The following is a 14,114-nucleotide window of genomic DNA, read 5'->3' as shown; positions in this document are numbered from 1 at the left end:
CGTAAAACATTTCGCAAACATAGTAAATTTATAGCAAGGCATATGGAGGAGAATAGGAAGTATGAGTAAGGACAGAGTACGGAAAAAGAAGAAATGGAGGAAACACACGGATGAAAATAGAAAATGAAACAATATTAAGGATGATAAAATAGATGAATGCATTCATTCATTCATTCTTTCAATTGGGCTGGGATTTTGCTTTTCATCATTTTCAAACAGATGATTCATCAGCCATTTCATTATGCCATATTAACCAACTAACGATGCAAAAATTGTAATTCAATACATTTAACTGACTAATGTTAATGTTCTTATTTCAAGTACGATAAAGATCAAAGAGAAGTATCGCTGCGCCTGTGCGGTCGTGTAAACGTTTACTTGTATCATAAAAGGTATACCTTTTCTCTTTAGCATTGTTTCTCCCTTCGACTTAAACGCAACCACTTTTTGTTCAATAATGAATACCCTCTGCTGAAAAACTTTGTCCAAGATGTATGGTCATTTCGCGCCATAAACACTCGAGTGAAGAAGGAACAATGATAAGATAGCCCGACGTGGACGCCCAGAGCGGTTAACTCCAACCCTCGACCCACAGGTCAGCCGGCGAGAGCATTGCCCATAAGGCAAACTTGGCCGGAAAAGCATTGAAAGTGTCTGAAAGATGGCGAGGGGCAACCAGACAATGGCGGTCGTTAGGAGCGAATGGGAGGCCTTAAAGGCATAGTCACACATTACCAAAGCTGTTACAATCACGGTCTTAAATCGCAAAGCAGGGAAAATAAATCAGTTTGATTTCTGATGCACATAATAAATTTAGAATGAATTTACCGCGGGGATAAAAGTCAAAATATGACCGAGTGTAACCCGAATATATGAAGGAAGGGCACAGAAACTCAGTCATATGCACGATTAAAAAAATTGGCGAGGAAAGAGTCGAGATTTTGATAATTGGAAGGGATTCAGTGATTTACCCTTCTCTCAATCTCATAACTTGCAGCTTTGAGATGAACAGAACGGTGTTCTTGAAAACTCGCCCTTAATTTAGTTAGGAATATGTAACACTTACCAGAGTAGAACCTTCGATGCCTTATTTTTGGAATTTTACCCGAAAAATGGACCTCTTATAAAGCCCGGATCAGATCGCTACGTAATACATACACACATTTCAATTCAAACATCCATGCGTGTCCACAACATACAATAATGGGTATTTTCGTGGCACATTTAAAATTTTTCTTTCTGAATTAAGGAAGTAGGAGTGGTCACGTTTGATTAATATATATATATATATATATATATATATATATATATATATATATATATATATCTTATTTTATCCTGGTGGTCCATTGCACTAACACAGTGCGGGGCATGATAAACCCCTCGGTGCCACCAGAAAACTGTTTTTTGTTCTGTTTTAACCTTTCGCCTCAGTATAAAAGATAAGGTGAGCATCGGGAATTTGATGCGAATGACACTCCTTCCCGGTGAGGAGGAAAAGATATCCCCCATACAAATGCAGCAGGTAAATCAACGTCGGCCTTCCCATGAAGCCGCCTTCTCAGAACGGCAACGAAGTGGAATAAGGAGGAAGGAAGGAACTACCAATCATTCATTTAAGCCTTGTCCACAGAGATCACCTTTTAAGGCTTCGCATCCTAGCGCAGGACTGCTGGAAACGTTGGGAAAGAAAAAAATATACCCTCTCTGTCCTAAACATAACAGTTTCAGGCTTAACTTTGTGGAATTCCTTCATGATGAAGGTAGAGAAAAAACTTTGCACTTCCACATAAAGATTTATCACTTCACACGACCATGATTTCGATGCTGTGCATCGATGATGCGCAGCATCGAAACCATGGTCGTGTGAAGTGATAAATCTTTATGTGGAAGTGCAAAGTTTTTTCTCTACGCTCATCCCTCTGTCCTGACAGACTTTCACTGTTTCCATATAGTTTTTACCGTTTCGGCGAACGCGCACACAAAGAGATAATCCGTGATACCCCCATACGCCCCTTCGCGAACAACCGAAACCCTCACAACCCCGTCTTCACTTCGTTTCTTCTTGGCTACGGCTACACCACCACCCCCTTTTAAAATTTAATGCCTCCCAATTGACCGTATTTGTAACGCTCGGGAATCGCAAATGCCCGGATACAGGGCCAATCATTTTCATAACGTCCCCATTTCCTGACGGTATCGGAGATGAGTCCCGCCAGCATCAGATGCGCGAAACCGTCTTAATCAGGGCCGCAACCGGTCATACGCGCGGCCATCAGACCAACCATTACATCATCATGTTCCGGCCCCCTGCACTTAAATACATGCGATGCTGATGGTCTTAGTCACGAAGAGGCAACGCGTTGCACAAAAAAAGCACGAGTTAAAAAAACCATGAAATCACAGAACTGGAGCAAATGAGGAATTTCGAAGAATGGCGGCGCGGGAGGAAATTCAAAGCACTCGTGCATTGCGACTTTGGTATGCAAATGTGAAAGATGTGTGTAATGCACCGTTGAATTAACGTATGAATTTACGTTTCTGTTTACCAAGGATAGAAAAAATACTTCTTACTGTAATGCCATCCAATGCGATACCTAATCACGGAAAGATCAAGGCAGTCTTTTCGAATGGTAAGGGGCACTTGAATCTCTGTTTGAAATAGTCGAGACACTATGCCATAACAGAAGATTAGATTACTCGCATAAATTAATGGAAATGGTCTCGCGCTCTGAAGGATTCTAATGCTGCTGTTCCCCCAGTAGCATTCGTGATCAAAAAAATACCTAGGACCGCTCCAACTTGTCTCTTTTTACTTCTCCATTTAAGCACACCCCATGAGGAGAGAGTAGTATATTGCTTTTATGTAACTAGAATATTTTGTCCTAACACGTCCTGTGATACATCCGAGTGTTACATTACAGGGCCTGACGTAGATGTAGTTGGTAACTGCTGCAGTTGTAAACCCTACAGCCGCCATGCTAAAATATAATTTATAGAGATGCCGTTTATATTTCCGTAGTAGTAGTTTTGAGGGGAGGCGACCGACAGCTAAGGTCATTTGCGCCATAGGGGAAGGACAGGAAAGGATGAAGGGTGGAGAGAAACCCGGCGTCGGCATTAGCCTACTCTTTACGATAATATAATAAGACTACAAAGGAGAAAATAATCAACAAGATGGACACACTACTCAAAGAATATTGGACAAACGACCATTAAACAATACACTCAAAATTCATGTCTCAGAGAAGAGCTGATCAACGCCTTTGACATTGCAACAACCACCATGTATGCACGGGTGAGACTACTAGGAGCCCTATGGACATTTTCTAGAGACCTAACCTAGCGCATGATCACTTGAAATTTAATGCATTTCATGAAGTCCCCTCTGCGGAACAGAAATTTCCGTGAATCAAAAACTAAGAGCACAGTCTCGCAATCACCAATAGTGTCCACCAATCATATTCGCATAATTTCAAGAAAGGTCATATGAAGGTAACGCGTTAAGTGCATTGCATACATTTTGCATACTGAAAGAGAAAATGATTACAATTCTGCACTAATAATTTAATTCATTTCCGAGAAATGCATCAAATTCCTAACGTGAAATATTGCAATAATTTTTTCATCCATAAGGTTCAAATTCAACCACATCCCACCTGAATCTTACCAATTTATTAATTATACAGTTGAATACAGACATTTCAAAGAGTAAATTTCATTAGTTAAACTTTGAATTAAAATGTATATGTATATATATATATATATATATATATATATATATATATATATATATATATATATATATATATATATATGTATATGCATATACAGTATATATACATGGGACGTTGAGTAAGGATATTAAGAAAAGACTCGTAAAAACTTTTATATGGAGCGTAGCTATGTACGGTGCGGAAACGTGGTCATTGAAGCAGGAGGATAGACCTGGACTGGAGGCTTTTGAAATGTGGGTGAGAAGTATGAAGGTGAAATGGACAGAGAAGAAAACAAATGAGGAAGTACTTGGTATGGTGGGCGAAGAGAGGGGTTTGTTGGGAGCAATCCTATTGAGGCAGGAAAAGTGGATGAAGGGGGTATTGACCGGCAGCGGGATGTTGAAGACTGTAATTGAGGGGAGAATGTTAGGCAAACGAGGAAAGGGAAGGAACAGGACAGGGATGTTGGACGGGATGAAGGGAGGAAGAAAGTACTCAGAGATGAAGAGTGACCTGATGTAGAGTAGGATACTGGATTTTGTGTTTTGTTAGGAGTCACAAAATATTTATTTAGTAGCTGTGTCCATCCAAAAACCTACCTTAACCGGTAGATTACCTAATAAATAAATATTTCAAACTCTATGTAGAATTTTGTATACAACTCTGGCGACGTTTTTATGTTGATTCTTCTGTGAATGATAAGCATATTTAAGGGACATAAGTAAAATTATGCGTTGTAATATTTCACGGTTAGTAGTAATAATGCCATAATTGACTATCATGAAACATAGATGAGATTTTCTTCATTAACTTCTTGTATCACCTGTTTTACTTGTACGTGATTATCACTTATCAAATCAACAGAACTATATATGCTAGGCGATTTTAATAAACACGCCATTGCCCTTAGGTTGACACAGCTAAGCCACCCGGAAGGGGCAACGTACAATAAAATATATAATTTGGACAATAAAAAGACAATAACCATAACACTGCGAATGTTTTGAGAACGGAAAAAATCATCGAGTCGATTCACTTTGCATTATTCAAATTTTTCGATATATCATCTCGCGAAATAATTCTAGCAAGATAATTTACTTCCATCGTGAAAAACCAGCTTAAAATTTGAAATTTCGCAATAAAAGAGAGTTTCTTAAGTTACATCTTTGAACAAGCTTAAGTAACCGCTCATTCCGCCCCATAAATACCGGCTTCGGCCCAGTTCAATCTTCACAAGAATTCGTAACCCAGGCTTTGTCCGGCAGCGCGTTGAAAGCTCTTTGGCTCGGAGGATGCTCAATGACTACGTTGACAGGCGCGGACATCCTGAGGTAATTTAAACCATTTACATTCGTGTATCATAGTATGATTTGCACGAGATATCTATTTCAAACCAGTTCCGTTCCCAAAATATTAAAATTAAATTAATTGATACAGCCACGTGTTCACACCACAGGTTGTCCATTCCTCCTAAATGAAACCGTCACGCATTGGAAAATGACGCAGAAGAAGTAACCACCCACTACATGTAATTTACCCTCTAAGCATAATGCACTCGTTCGTAAAAAGTATGTTACTCACCGACGAAAAATTATCTTCATCATCCGTGAGAAAACGACGACGAGATAAAATGGCAGACATGAAATGTTTGTGTTTCAGATACATTATAACAAAATATTGTAAATAATTTCTTGATCGTAGTAATCTGATAATTTTGCGATCGTACTAATGCTGATATATCAATTAAACACCTTAATTCGTCCATGTATCTATTATATATGTCATATTACGATGCTTGCCTTGTAGTTATTTCCTTGCGAAAATTGTCAGAATAAGTCACGTAAAGTGCGTAAAAACTACACAATTAAGGTTCCTTATTTATCTTAACCCCAAAAGTCTAATGCAAGATCACATCGCTCTTAATTGCTTGCATCAAAAATTGCATTTCTATTGGTCCTTTATGAATATTTCATTTAATTTTTTTGCAATTATTTGAATTGTTACATATTTGCTTAAAATTACATAGTTTAAATTTTACGCTTTACTTTCTTCCTTGTCTTCGACCTTTGAAATCTCTTCATTCCTGACTTTATATCATACGCTTCTTCTAGATCTCGCTTTCAAAAGTCGTCTTTTGTCTTGAATGGTATCTTCTATTCTTTTTTTGGTCTCTCGAATCTCTGCACGCGTTCTGCAAGCTCTGCTTCGGCCACATCGTTGGCGTAACTCCCCTAGGGTAGTTGGCCAACGTCCTAATGTAATTCTTAGATCCCTTCTTTCCTCAATTTAGTCGCTGCACTCAACTATTCGATGTACGAAGTAGTCCAGATTTAGACCGCAGGAGCAGTCGAAGTTTTTCTCTTTTTCTATTCCTTTCAAGTTTGAATTGCAATCCCAATGTCCTACAAGGATTTCGATTACATTAAAATTAATTTTGAAAGTGACTTTCTTCCTTCTAAATTTTTATAGCATTCCTTCGTCAATTTGCCTTAATCCGTGTCGGTCCAGTCCTGTTGACATTCTTTCAGTGTAATCTCATTGATGGTGTCCTTATTCTTCTTCCATTTATCATGGTGGAATAATCTCCTATCCTGAAAGTTCGCCTATCTATTCCGGCAAATTTATGCCTTGAATTTCCTATTCACTTCTTATCATTCATATGCGTATTGTAATCGAAGAAAATTTGGCATATTTAAGCATCTAAATACAGTCAGTGGCTATCGTGGGTTCTCATGTTGGAGTGCGACCAAATAGTTGTGGGAATCGAAAGTCTAAAATGCTAACACCATTTGAGGCATTGATTAATGATAAGGATTCAAGAAAGATTAGGGAGACCGTTATGGTGGATTAAAAGACACTCGTAAGTTAGAATACACTTGCGGAAAGGTGGCAGAGGTTCTTCAGTTTAACGGAACCCAACGACAGGAGGTTCACTGAGCATGTAAGTATCCACAACACGACACTTAAGTGAGGTCCGGAGCATCAATAAAATATATTCCCATTTCCTGGAGTAGAATGCTTGACTGGAGTAGAATGCGTGGGAAATCATTGTAATGGCCCCCGTCTATGCGAAACTAAAGTTGCTGCGCCTGCGCCTCCCTTCAAGTTACTACTATCAGCTGAGAGCTGAGTGCTTAATTACTTGAGAGGCATTAGCATAATTCACCCATTTTGGTGCCCTGGGAAGACACAAACGGATCATTTCCCTCGCAAAAATTTCCCAATTCCAACCCAGCAGTAGAATTATAACAGGAAATCCGACCAATATTTCAACGCCGGGGACGGGGACCGTTATCAATAATCACAAAGCAGTCGGCGTTAATCCGGCCCTGCGGGACGGGACGGGCTCGCCCCATGAACGGCGCAAGTCCGAAAGGGTGCGCGGGGAGGTAGGAGGCGAGGCTGGGATGCACGGGGAAAGAGGAATGACGAGTGGTTGGGGGGAGGAGAGGAGGAGACCCCTCCGGGGGTAGGAACAGGATGGGGCGAAAGAGTGAGAGAGAAAGAGAGCTCCCTGCCGGACCCAACCGGCAAAGCGGGTGAGGGAAGGGAATTAAAAGACGACGGGCCGACGGGAAGAAGGAAGACACGGCGAGGGACCGTTGCCTCCCTGCTGAGAGCACCTCAGCAGATTGATACCTCCTCCTCCCATACACACACCCCTTCACCTATCCCTCCCTCCTTTTGTGAGGAGCTCCTTTCTTGGGTAAACCTCCGCCCTCGCTTCGGCTCGAAGCGAAGGAGGAGAAAAAAATAATAAAAGGCTAGCTGAGGTCTCCTCTCCTTACCTTTCTTCAATCCCATCCCCGCATCGGTTTTTTAAAGGTAAAGAAAAAAAAGTGGAAGCGGTGGGACGGGGTACCTTCCCTAAAAGCTGGAAAGGGATGAGAGTTTTAGACATATATATATATATATACACATACATACTATATATATGTGTATATATATATATATTTTTTTGTGTATATATATACAGGTATACCTGTATATATATTTTGTGTATATATATATACCTGTATATATATGTACCATATTTGTGTGTGTGTTTACGTGTGTATATATATATATATATATATATATATATATATATATATATATATATATATATATATATATATATATATATGAACACATGAGAGGAGAAGGTGGGTACCCATTATCTCGCCCCGGAGGTGGGAGGGTATATGTGGGCGGGTGAGGAGGGGAGGTATGGATGAGCTGGCGAGGTTGAGGGAAGAATAGGGCGCGAAGGAGGAATCGTCGAGATGTTGAGTCAGGGAGCTCGGCGAGCCGGTATATTGCAGGGGCGAGGGTACGGCATCCGTGGGCAAGAGGGGTGGGGAGTGCATGGGACGGGCTGGTGGGCGTACTGAGAGGCAGGAAGATGGCGGGGAGGAGGAAGGGATTGCGGTGGGCGGGGCGGGAGGGAAGGGAGGAAGGAAGGAAGGAAGAACCTGAGGGGGGAAATGCGTGGACTCTCTTCTCCCTCTCTTTATGAAGAGGCGGTGAGGAAGCGGTCGACGCAAGAGGAGGCGGCAGTGGAAAAGGTTAAGAGCTCCGAAGAGGCGAGGGCGGGAGGTTGCGTGGAGGGCAGGGCAGAGGGGAGGGAGGCGTGGAATTACGCGTGGTGTGGGCGTTCTTTGAAGGCGAAAGGATGAGGTGTGTGGAGGAGGTGGGCCGCCGCGAGAGAGGGGCAGGTGGGTGGGGGAAACTGTGCTCGTACGCGTACGGGTAGGAGAGGGAAATCCGTGGATGCGAGAAGGGGTTGGGGGGCGATGGGAGCGGAGGGGGTGGATGATTTAGCAGACTGGTTTCACCCTCTCGCAGTCCACGACCGAAGCACAAACAGGATCATACTTCGTTCAGCCAAAGTTGGCAGCTGCCGTTCGAGCATAATCGATGACACAATACGCACCATCGATTTCAGTTGTCCCCTTACCGACATTTCGATACGTGTGTAACATCGCAAGCCATCATCAATGGGCCGAATCTGGCTGAATCACAAATTTTTCCATCACAAAATCTAACAATAATTCCTCATAGAAACATTGGTTCAAAAGTCAGTAATATATATGCAACGATGAATATGTACAAATCTTTAAAAATATAGTGTTTGATATAGTGTAAAGTCTATAAACCGTACGTAAACAATCCATATTAGGCAAAATTGACTTTGGAAACTCGTTCTCGTGTGAAAACAAGGTTTAGCTGCATGGGGGACAGGAACTTCAAAAGAGATTTCAACGGATGGTCCACGATATACGTTCAATCTTGCTCGGCAATGCTAAAGATTTATTGAGACGTGGAACCGAGAATTTACCTCTCGTGCTAAGCCCTAAGGGTATAAGGCTTCTTTCCCGGTGCCTACTGCGGTTTTCCCAAGTCAGCCCAGCAACCAGAAGAGCAGTCCATAGGCACCCTCGAGATAGCAAAGCCCTCCGATCGAAAGCAAATTTCTCTGCACGTGAGATCATCCCTTCCTCCCTTTTCGGAAAAATCAAAAAGATGTTTGCGAAGAACAAACCATCGCAGCTTTACATGGCCGTCGCTCATTCCGTGAGTCTAAAAAAATTAGTGCCATGAAGAAATTCATGCAAAATGAATAGGTTAATGCACTAACTTCATCCGAACAGGATGCTCAGTTAAATAAATCATCTGTATCATTTTCCTGCACAGAAAAGTTCCTCTCCAATATAAACCACACGCGAAAGATAATTTAGTGAGAGGCCGGCGTCCTTAGCGCACCCTCCAGTCCATCCACCCAGTGGGCGGCTTGCAGTTTTAGGCGAAGGATGCAGATAAGCGCGGAGTGGGGAGGATGACGTGAGAGACCCAGGGGGGGGGTTATGAGTGGGCGTGGAAGGCGGGGGGAGAGTGGGAATAAGAGAAAGAGACGGAGGAAGGAGGAGAACGGGAAGGGAAAAGACCGGTGCGGAGAGAAGGAAAGGAGGGAGAGAGAGAGAGAGGGAGAAAGGAGGAAGGAAAACCGAGGAGCCTCGGTGGCGGCAGTGGTGGTAGTCGAGGAGGGTAAGTGGGCGGAGGGATGGGGTCGGGGTGCATGAAGGTGGAGAAAGGAGAGGAGGAGGCGTGGGGAGGGGTCGGAGATTTACGGTGGGAAAGGGTTGGGGATCCGCGGAGGGTGGGGCGAGCGGGGAAACGGGAGGGGGGACAGGCAAGGAGGGAGGGATAGAGGGGTGGGGAGGTGCGACCGTATGTGGAGGGGGCTAGGGGAGAGCGGAGGGTAGGAGAGACGGGAGGGGGGAAAGGAAGGAGAAAAGAGGGGAGGTGCGGGGTGCATTCCGTCGGCGAGAGCGAGGGGAGCAGTTGCCTGAGCGGAGCCCAAGCGGTCGGTTGTCGCTTAACTCTTGCCACGGACCGGCCTTGTGGATACACACCTACGCCCCCATAAGCCATCCAAGAGAGTGACAAAAGAATCAAGGGACAGAGAGAGAAAGATATTGAAAACATCCTCACGCACGCGTGGTAGAGGTGTGAGGAACGGCAAACGCCCCCGGCGAGTCAGCGAGGGACCGTTACACGCGCGCCGGAGAGCGACCCAAGTTTCGATAGAGAGAGGGAGACGGTGGGATTATTTTTTTCGGGAGAAAAAAACATACGAGGGTGGTCCTTCTCCCTGTCGTCTGTTGACCCGCCCCCTCCCCACCTCATCCCGTCCCCCGACGCCCATCCCTCAGTCGCCCGAGCTCATCCCTTTATATTCGCCCCGAAACTTCCCGAAAGCCACCCGCTCTCCCTCCCCCAAAGCACAGCGAGTGTGAAAAGGAGTGTGCTTCATTCGCCACAGAAGAGTGCTCCGTGTTTGTGTCCGTGCGTGAGTGTACCCCGCGAGGGAGCGAACGAGCGTGTCGTGCCCGTGTCGTTCGTCGGTGGTATTGGTGTGTTGGTGTTGGGGTAAAACACGACGAGGCGACACTCCCCGAGCCGTCACCCTGAGTGGTGGTATTGAAGAGCTCCTTCTGACGAAGGGTGCGTGAAAGAGAGAGAATGGCGCGAGGCGACATGCAGCTGTTGCTACTGGCCTTCCTCCTCGTGGTGGGCTCCCACACGTCCGCGGCTAAAGGTAGGAGGGAAAGAAACCGAAAGTCTTTATTCGTTTATTTTCATTCGTGGGGGGTAGGGTGGAGGGGGTCGAGGGCATGAGGGGAGGTGAAGGGTCTCGCATTGCCCCGGAGAACCACGCTTCTTCCCCATCCTCCACACGTCCATGGCCCGCGCGTGCGTGATGGAGATAGGGCCTATTATCCGACGCCGCCCATTATCCGACCGGGAGCTCCGGGAGGGAAGGGAAAGGGATGGAGATTTTTCACCCGACCCTCCCCGCCGAGCGGAGTGGGGAGATAAGGCACTCCCGCTCCACTGAAGGGCGGATCTAATCTCAATTGATCCCCCACCGTTTTCTTCTCTTCCTCGCCTCCTTACTTCTTCATCCTCCTCCGGGCGCGTTTAAGGACTACCGGTCTGGAGATGGTTGGAGGTGTGGCGGTTCCAACGGTTGGAAACGGTGATGGGAAGGTAGAAGATGGAAAATCCATCCGTTTCGAAGCGAAATCATCATTCGCTCTTTGTCATGTTAAACGGTCAGGGTGGTGGAAAGCAAAAGAAACGTCGGCGTAACATCCAGCGCTATTGACTCAAAGGTTGACCCACCGTAAAACCCCACGTCCATACATCTTTCGCGAAAATGACTAAAAACTCCCACTAAATTTCCATTCACCTTTAATTGAATCGATCACAGTTACTACACTTTGCTATAACATCGTGGTGCCTTAGATATCAAGGAACTACTGTAGAACGTTGATAATAGCACACAGGTAAGAAACCATGGTCGGTCAAATAAAAGAGGCGCGTAAATTTACATAGTGGTTTTAATTTATCGAAATGAACGCAAGGAAGTTCCAACGAGTAGCGCCTGATACTATTTTTTACATAAACCCCGCCCGACATCCTCCACATTTCGGCGTTTCCATTTATGACTTTGGTGTGGGTGTGTGGCGAAACCCGAGCACGCGAATGCACTCGAAATGTCTTGCCCCCGTTTGCATGCGCCACCCCCCATCCCTTCCAAGTCCTTGTCACCTTTTGCCTCCGTTCGTACCCGTGGGTTTTTTTCCTCGGGCCCGTGATTCACCGCTCGGTCGCTCCGAGATACGATTTCAAAAACGTCAACCGCCTTCGGTGAAAGCCAAGGCTCTTTTCAGCGGGGGAGGCGGACTAGAGGGAGGGGTGGGGTGGAGTGAGGTGCGAGGACGACATACTCCCCCCCCCCTCTCGTGGTGGGCGGTGAGCTTCCCACGAGTGCCATCCGCCCGCGGCCGCGCCACCCCGTCCTGAGATTCAAGTACCATTCAGGAATCTTAAACTTTCGGGGCTTCACTCAGGCTAGCCGAGGACGTCTTCACGCGTTTGTTGCCCTGCTTCTAGTACTCTTCCGACTCCGTCCTTCCCCACACCAGAGTCTTTAAATTGGAATGTCGCGTTCTTCTATTCATATAAGCAGACGAATGTTGAGGAACTTCTCTGCATGCAGCAGATATTTCTAATCGCAGTGGAAAAAGATTAGAAAATATGAATGTCTTAATGGATTTAATGGTACAAGGTCATTCCTTCAATTACGGAGTACCCCAAGGGGCAGGACATACAGAACTGGAGTGAAATATCTTTCGTCGCTTAATTCGGTATTGGAAGATTGGCCAGGCGGGAATACTCCAGAAAGCCAGAACGACTTTGTCGGATGAAAGAAATAAAGCCCATTTCGACACAAAGAAAGGCATAAACAACAAAATGTCTCTTCATTTGTAATTCTCGCGGTCTAGCAAGGCTCTGGCGGTGATAATATTATATAAAACTGATAAAATTTATGGTTTCAGGCTTGAATTCGTGGAATTTGTGTATTTCCATATCACAGGAAAGAACAACGTAATATTTCACAGAATTTTTATTGATATGACGCGTTTCGTCGAGATAGAGTAATTTGGTATGTATGCTAATAAAAATAATGTGGAAAACTGAGATTTATAAATTTTAGTATTCATTCCATTAGAGTATCAATTACAAAATATTGCTCAGTTGCAGTAAAGTCCACTAGAGCTAATATTTTTCCGCGACGTTCATTTTAATGTTAGGTATCGTTTACTTATGCCATATTTTTTATCATGTGCTTTGTACAGAATGTATGGAGTAATATACGAATTATTTTCGTCAATTCCACTGAAAGAGTTACAAATTAAGTTGAAATATTTAGACTCCGAGGGAAGCAGAAGAAATCACAATACCAGGTGGCTTCACCCACAGGAAAAATCCAAAGTCCCAGCAAGTTCTGTCTTACGAGGGGCCCGCCTTAATAGTCTTGACGAAAATAAGCCTGGACCGAAGGCTTACAAATATTTTTGAGATTTCCTGTCCCGCACGCTAACCACACCTTGTTCAAACATTGCTGGTTTCCTCAAATACTTACCTCATATTTCATGCCTTGGAAAGATAAGCCAATTATAGCCTCCGAAAATACGTAACTGCGTGGGGAGAGCCATTCGAATGTGAAAAGTTTAATGTCCAATCTTGGTCCCGTTATGAATCCCGAGGATGTTAACGCACATCCGGATCTGATACCGAGTATTGGAGGAGGGAAGTGACTCATGCGAGAACCCAGGGCCGATTATACATATCGGAAGGATTGACGGTGTTTAGCCTTCCCTTGCCAGATCTTCACCATTATCCTCAATAAATGTCTACATCAATCAACGTTTTAATGGTTGCTAATTTTTAATAATTTCCTTCAAAAGGAAATTACAAAATTTCAAAGAATCTAAAATCTGCCGAAAATCTAAATATTGTTGCTATTTGAAGCCGCACATGCTTGTAACAATATGATTTCGGTTGTAAATGTGCGTAGCCTTTGAAATCACTGATGTGCAGAATGAGCTTAAAGAGTAATGTTTACGAAATACAGCTGACAGTATTACCAAACTCACGGCGTCTTAAAATCGATGAAATCCAAATCACGAATGGATACGGCATTCTATGTCTTAATAGAATATTTTATCAATACCACACAATAAGATAAGATTTATTGGTATACACAACTAAATAATAATTGGCACGCTATTCCCTCATAGGGTGCAAACAGAAATCCATAATTTACGAAATTAATTGCAATTGCAAATGAAAACATCCTTTGCCGTTCCCCAAGGGAGCTTGATCGGTCCTTTCTTATTCCTCAAATAAATCGGTAGCATCAAATGTTAAATGGGCCGTGACATAGTATTTTCTGAAGATAAAACCATAGGGTCAAGTTACTTTAACAGTATTATTTCCTGATTTCTCCGTATATTCTCCAAGTAAATCTTAATAAATGTAAAGAAATGCATTTATGGGAAA

The 14,114-nt window shown here is 43.9% G+C and overlaps 1 protein-coding gene across 1 annotated transcript in view; it reads left to right on the top strand.

The window, feature by feature from the left end:
• The first annotated feature begins 10,070 nt into the window (after positions 1 to 10,070).
• Positions 10,071 to 14,114, top strand: part of qsm (Zona pelucida superfamily protein qsm) — a 43,277-nt gene continuing 39,233 nt past the window's right edge. Inside the window, exon 1 of the mRNA XM_071589619.1 lies at positions 10,071 to 10,800. Within this exon, the coding sequence (XP_071445720.1) occupies positions 10,725 to 10,800 (76 nt within the window). The 5' untranslated portion in view covers positions 10,071 to 10,724. The remainder of the gene's footprint in view (positions 10,801 to 14,114) is intronic.

Source organism: Hetaerina americana, unplaced genomic scaffold, assembly GCF_022747635.1.
Source record: "Hetaerina americana unplaced genomic scaffold, ioHetAmer1.1.p SCAF_1, whole genome shotgun sequence".
Taxonomy (NCBI): Eukaryota; Metazoa; Arthropoda; class Insecta; order Odonata; family Calopterygidae; genus Hetaerina; species Hetaerina americana.
The sequence above is the reverse complement of the archived record's forward strand: the minus strand, read 5'-3'. Positions and strand labels throughout refer to the sequence as shown.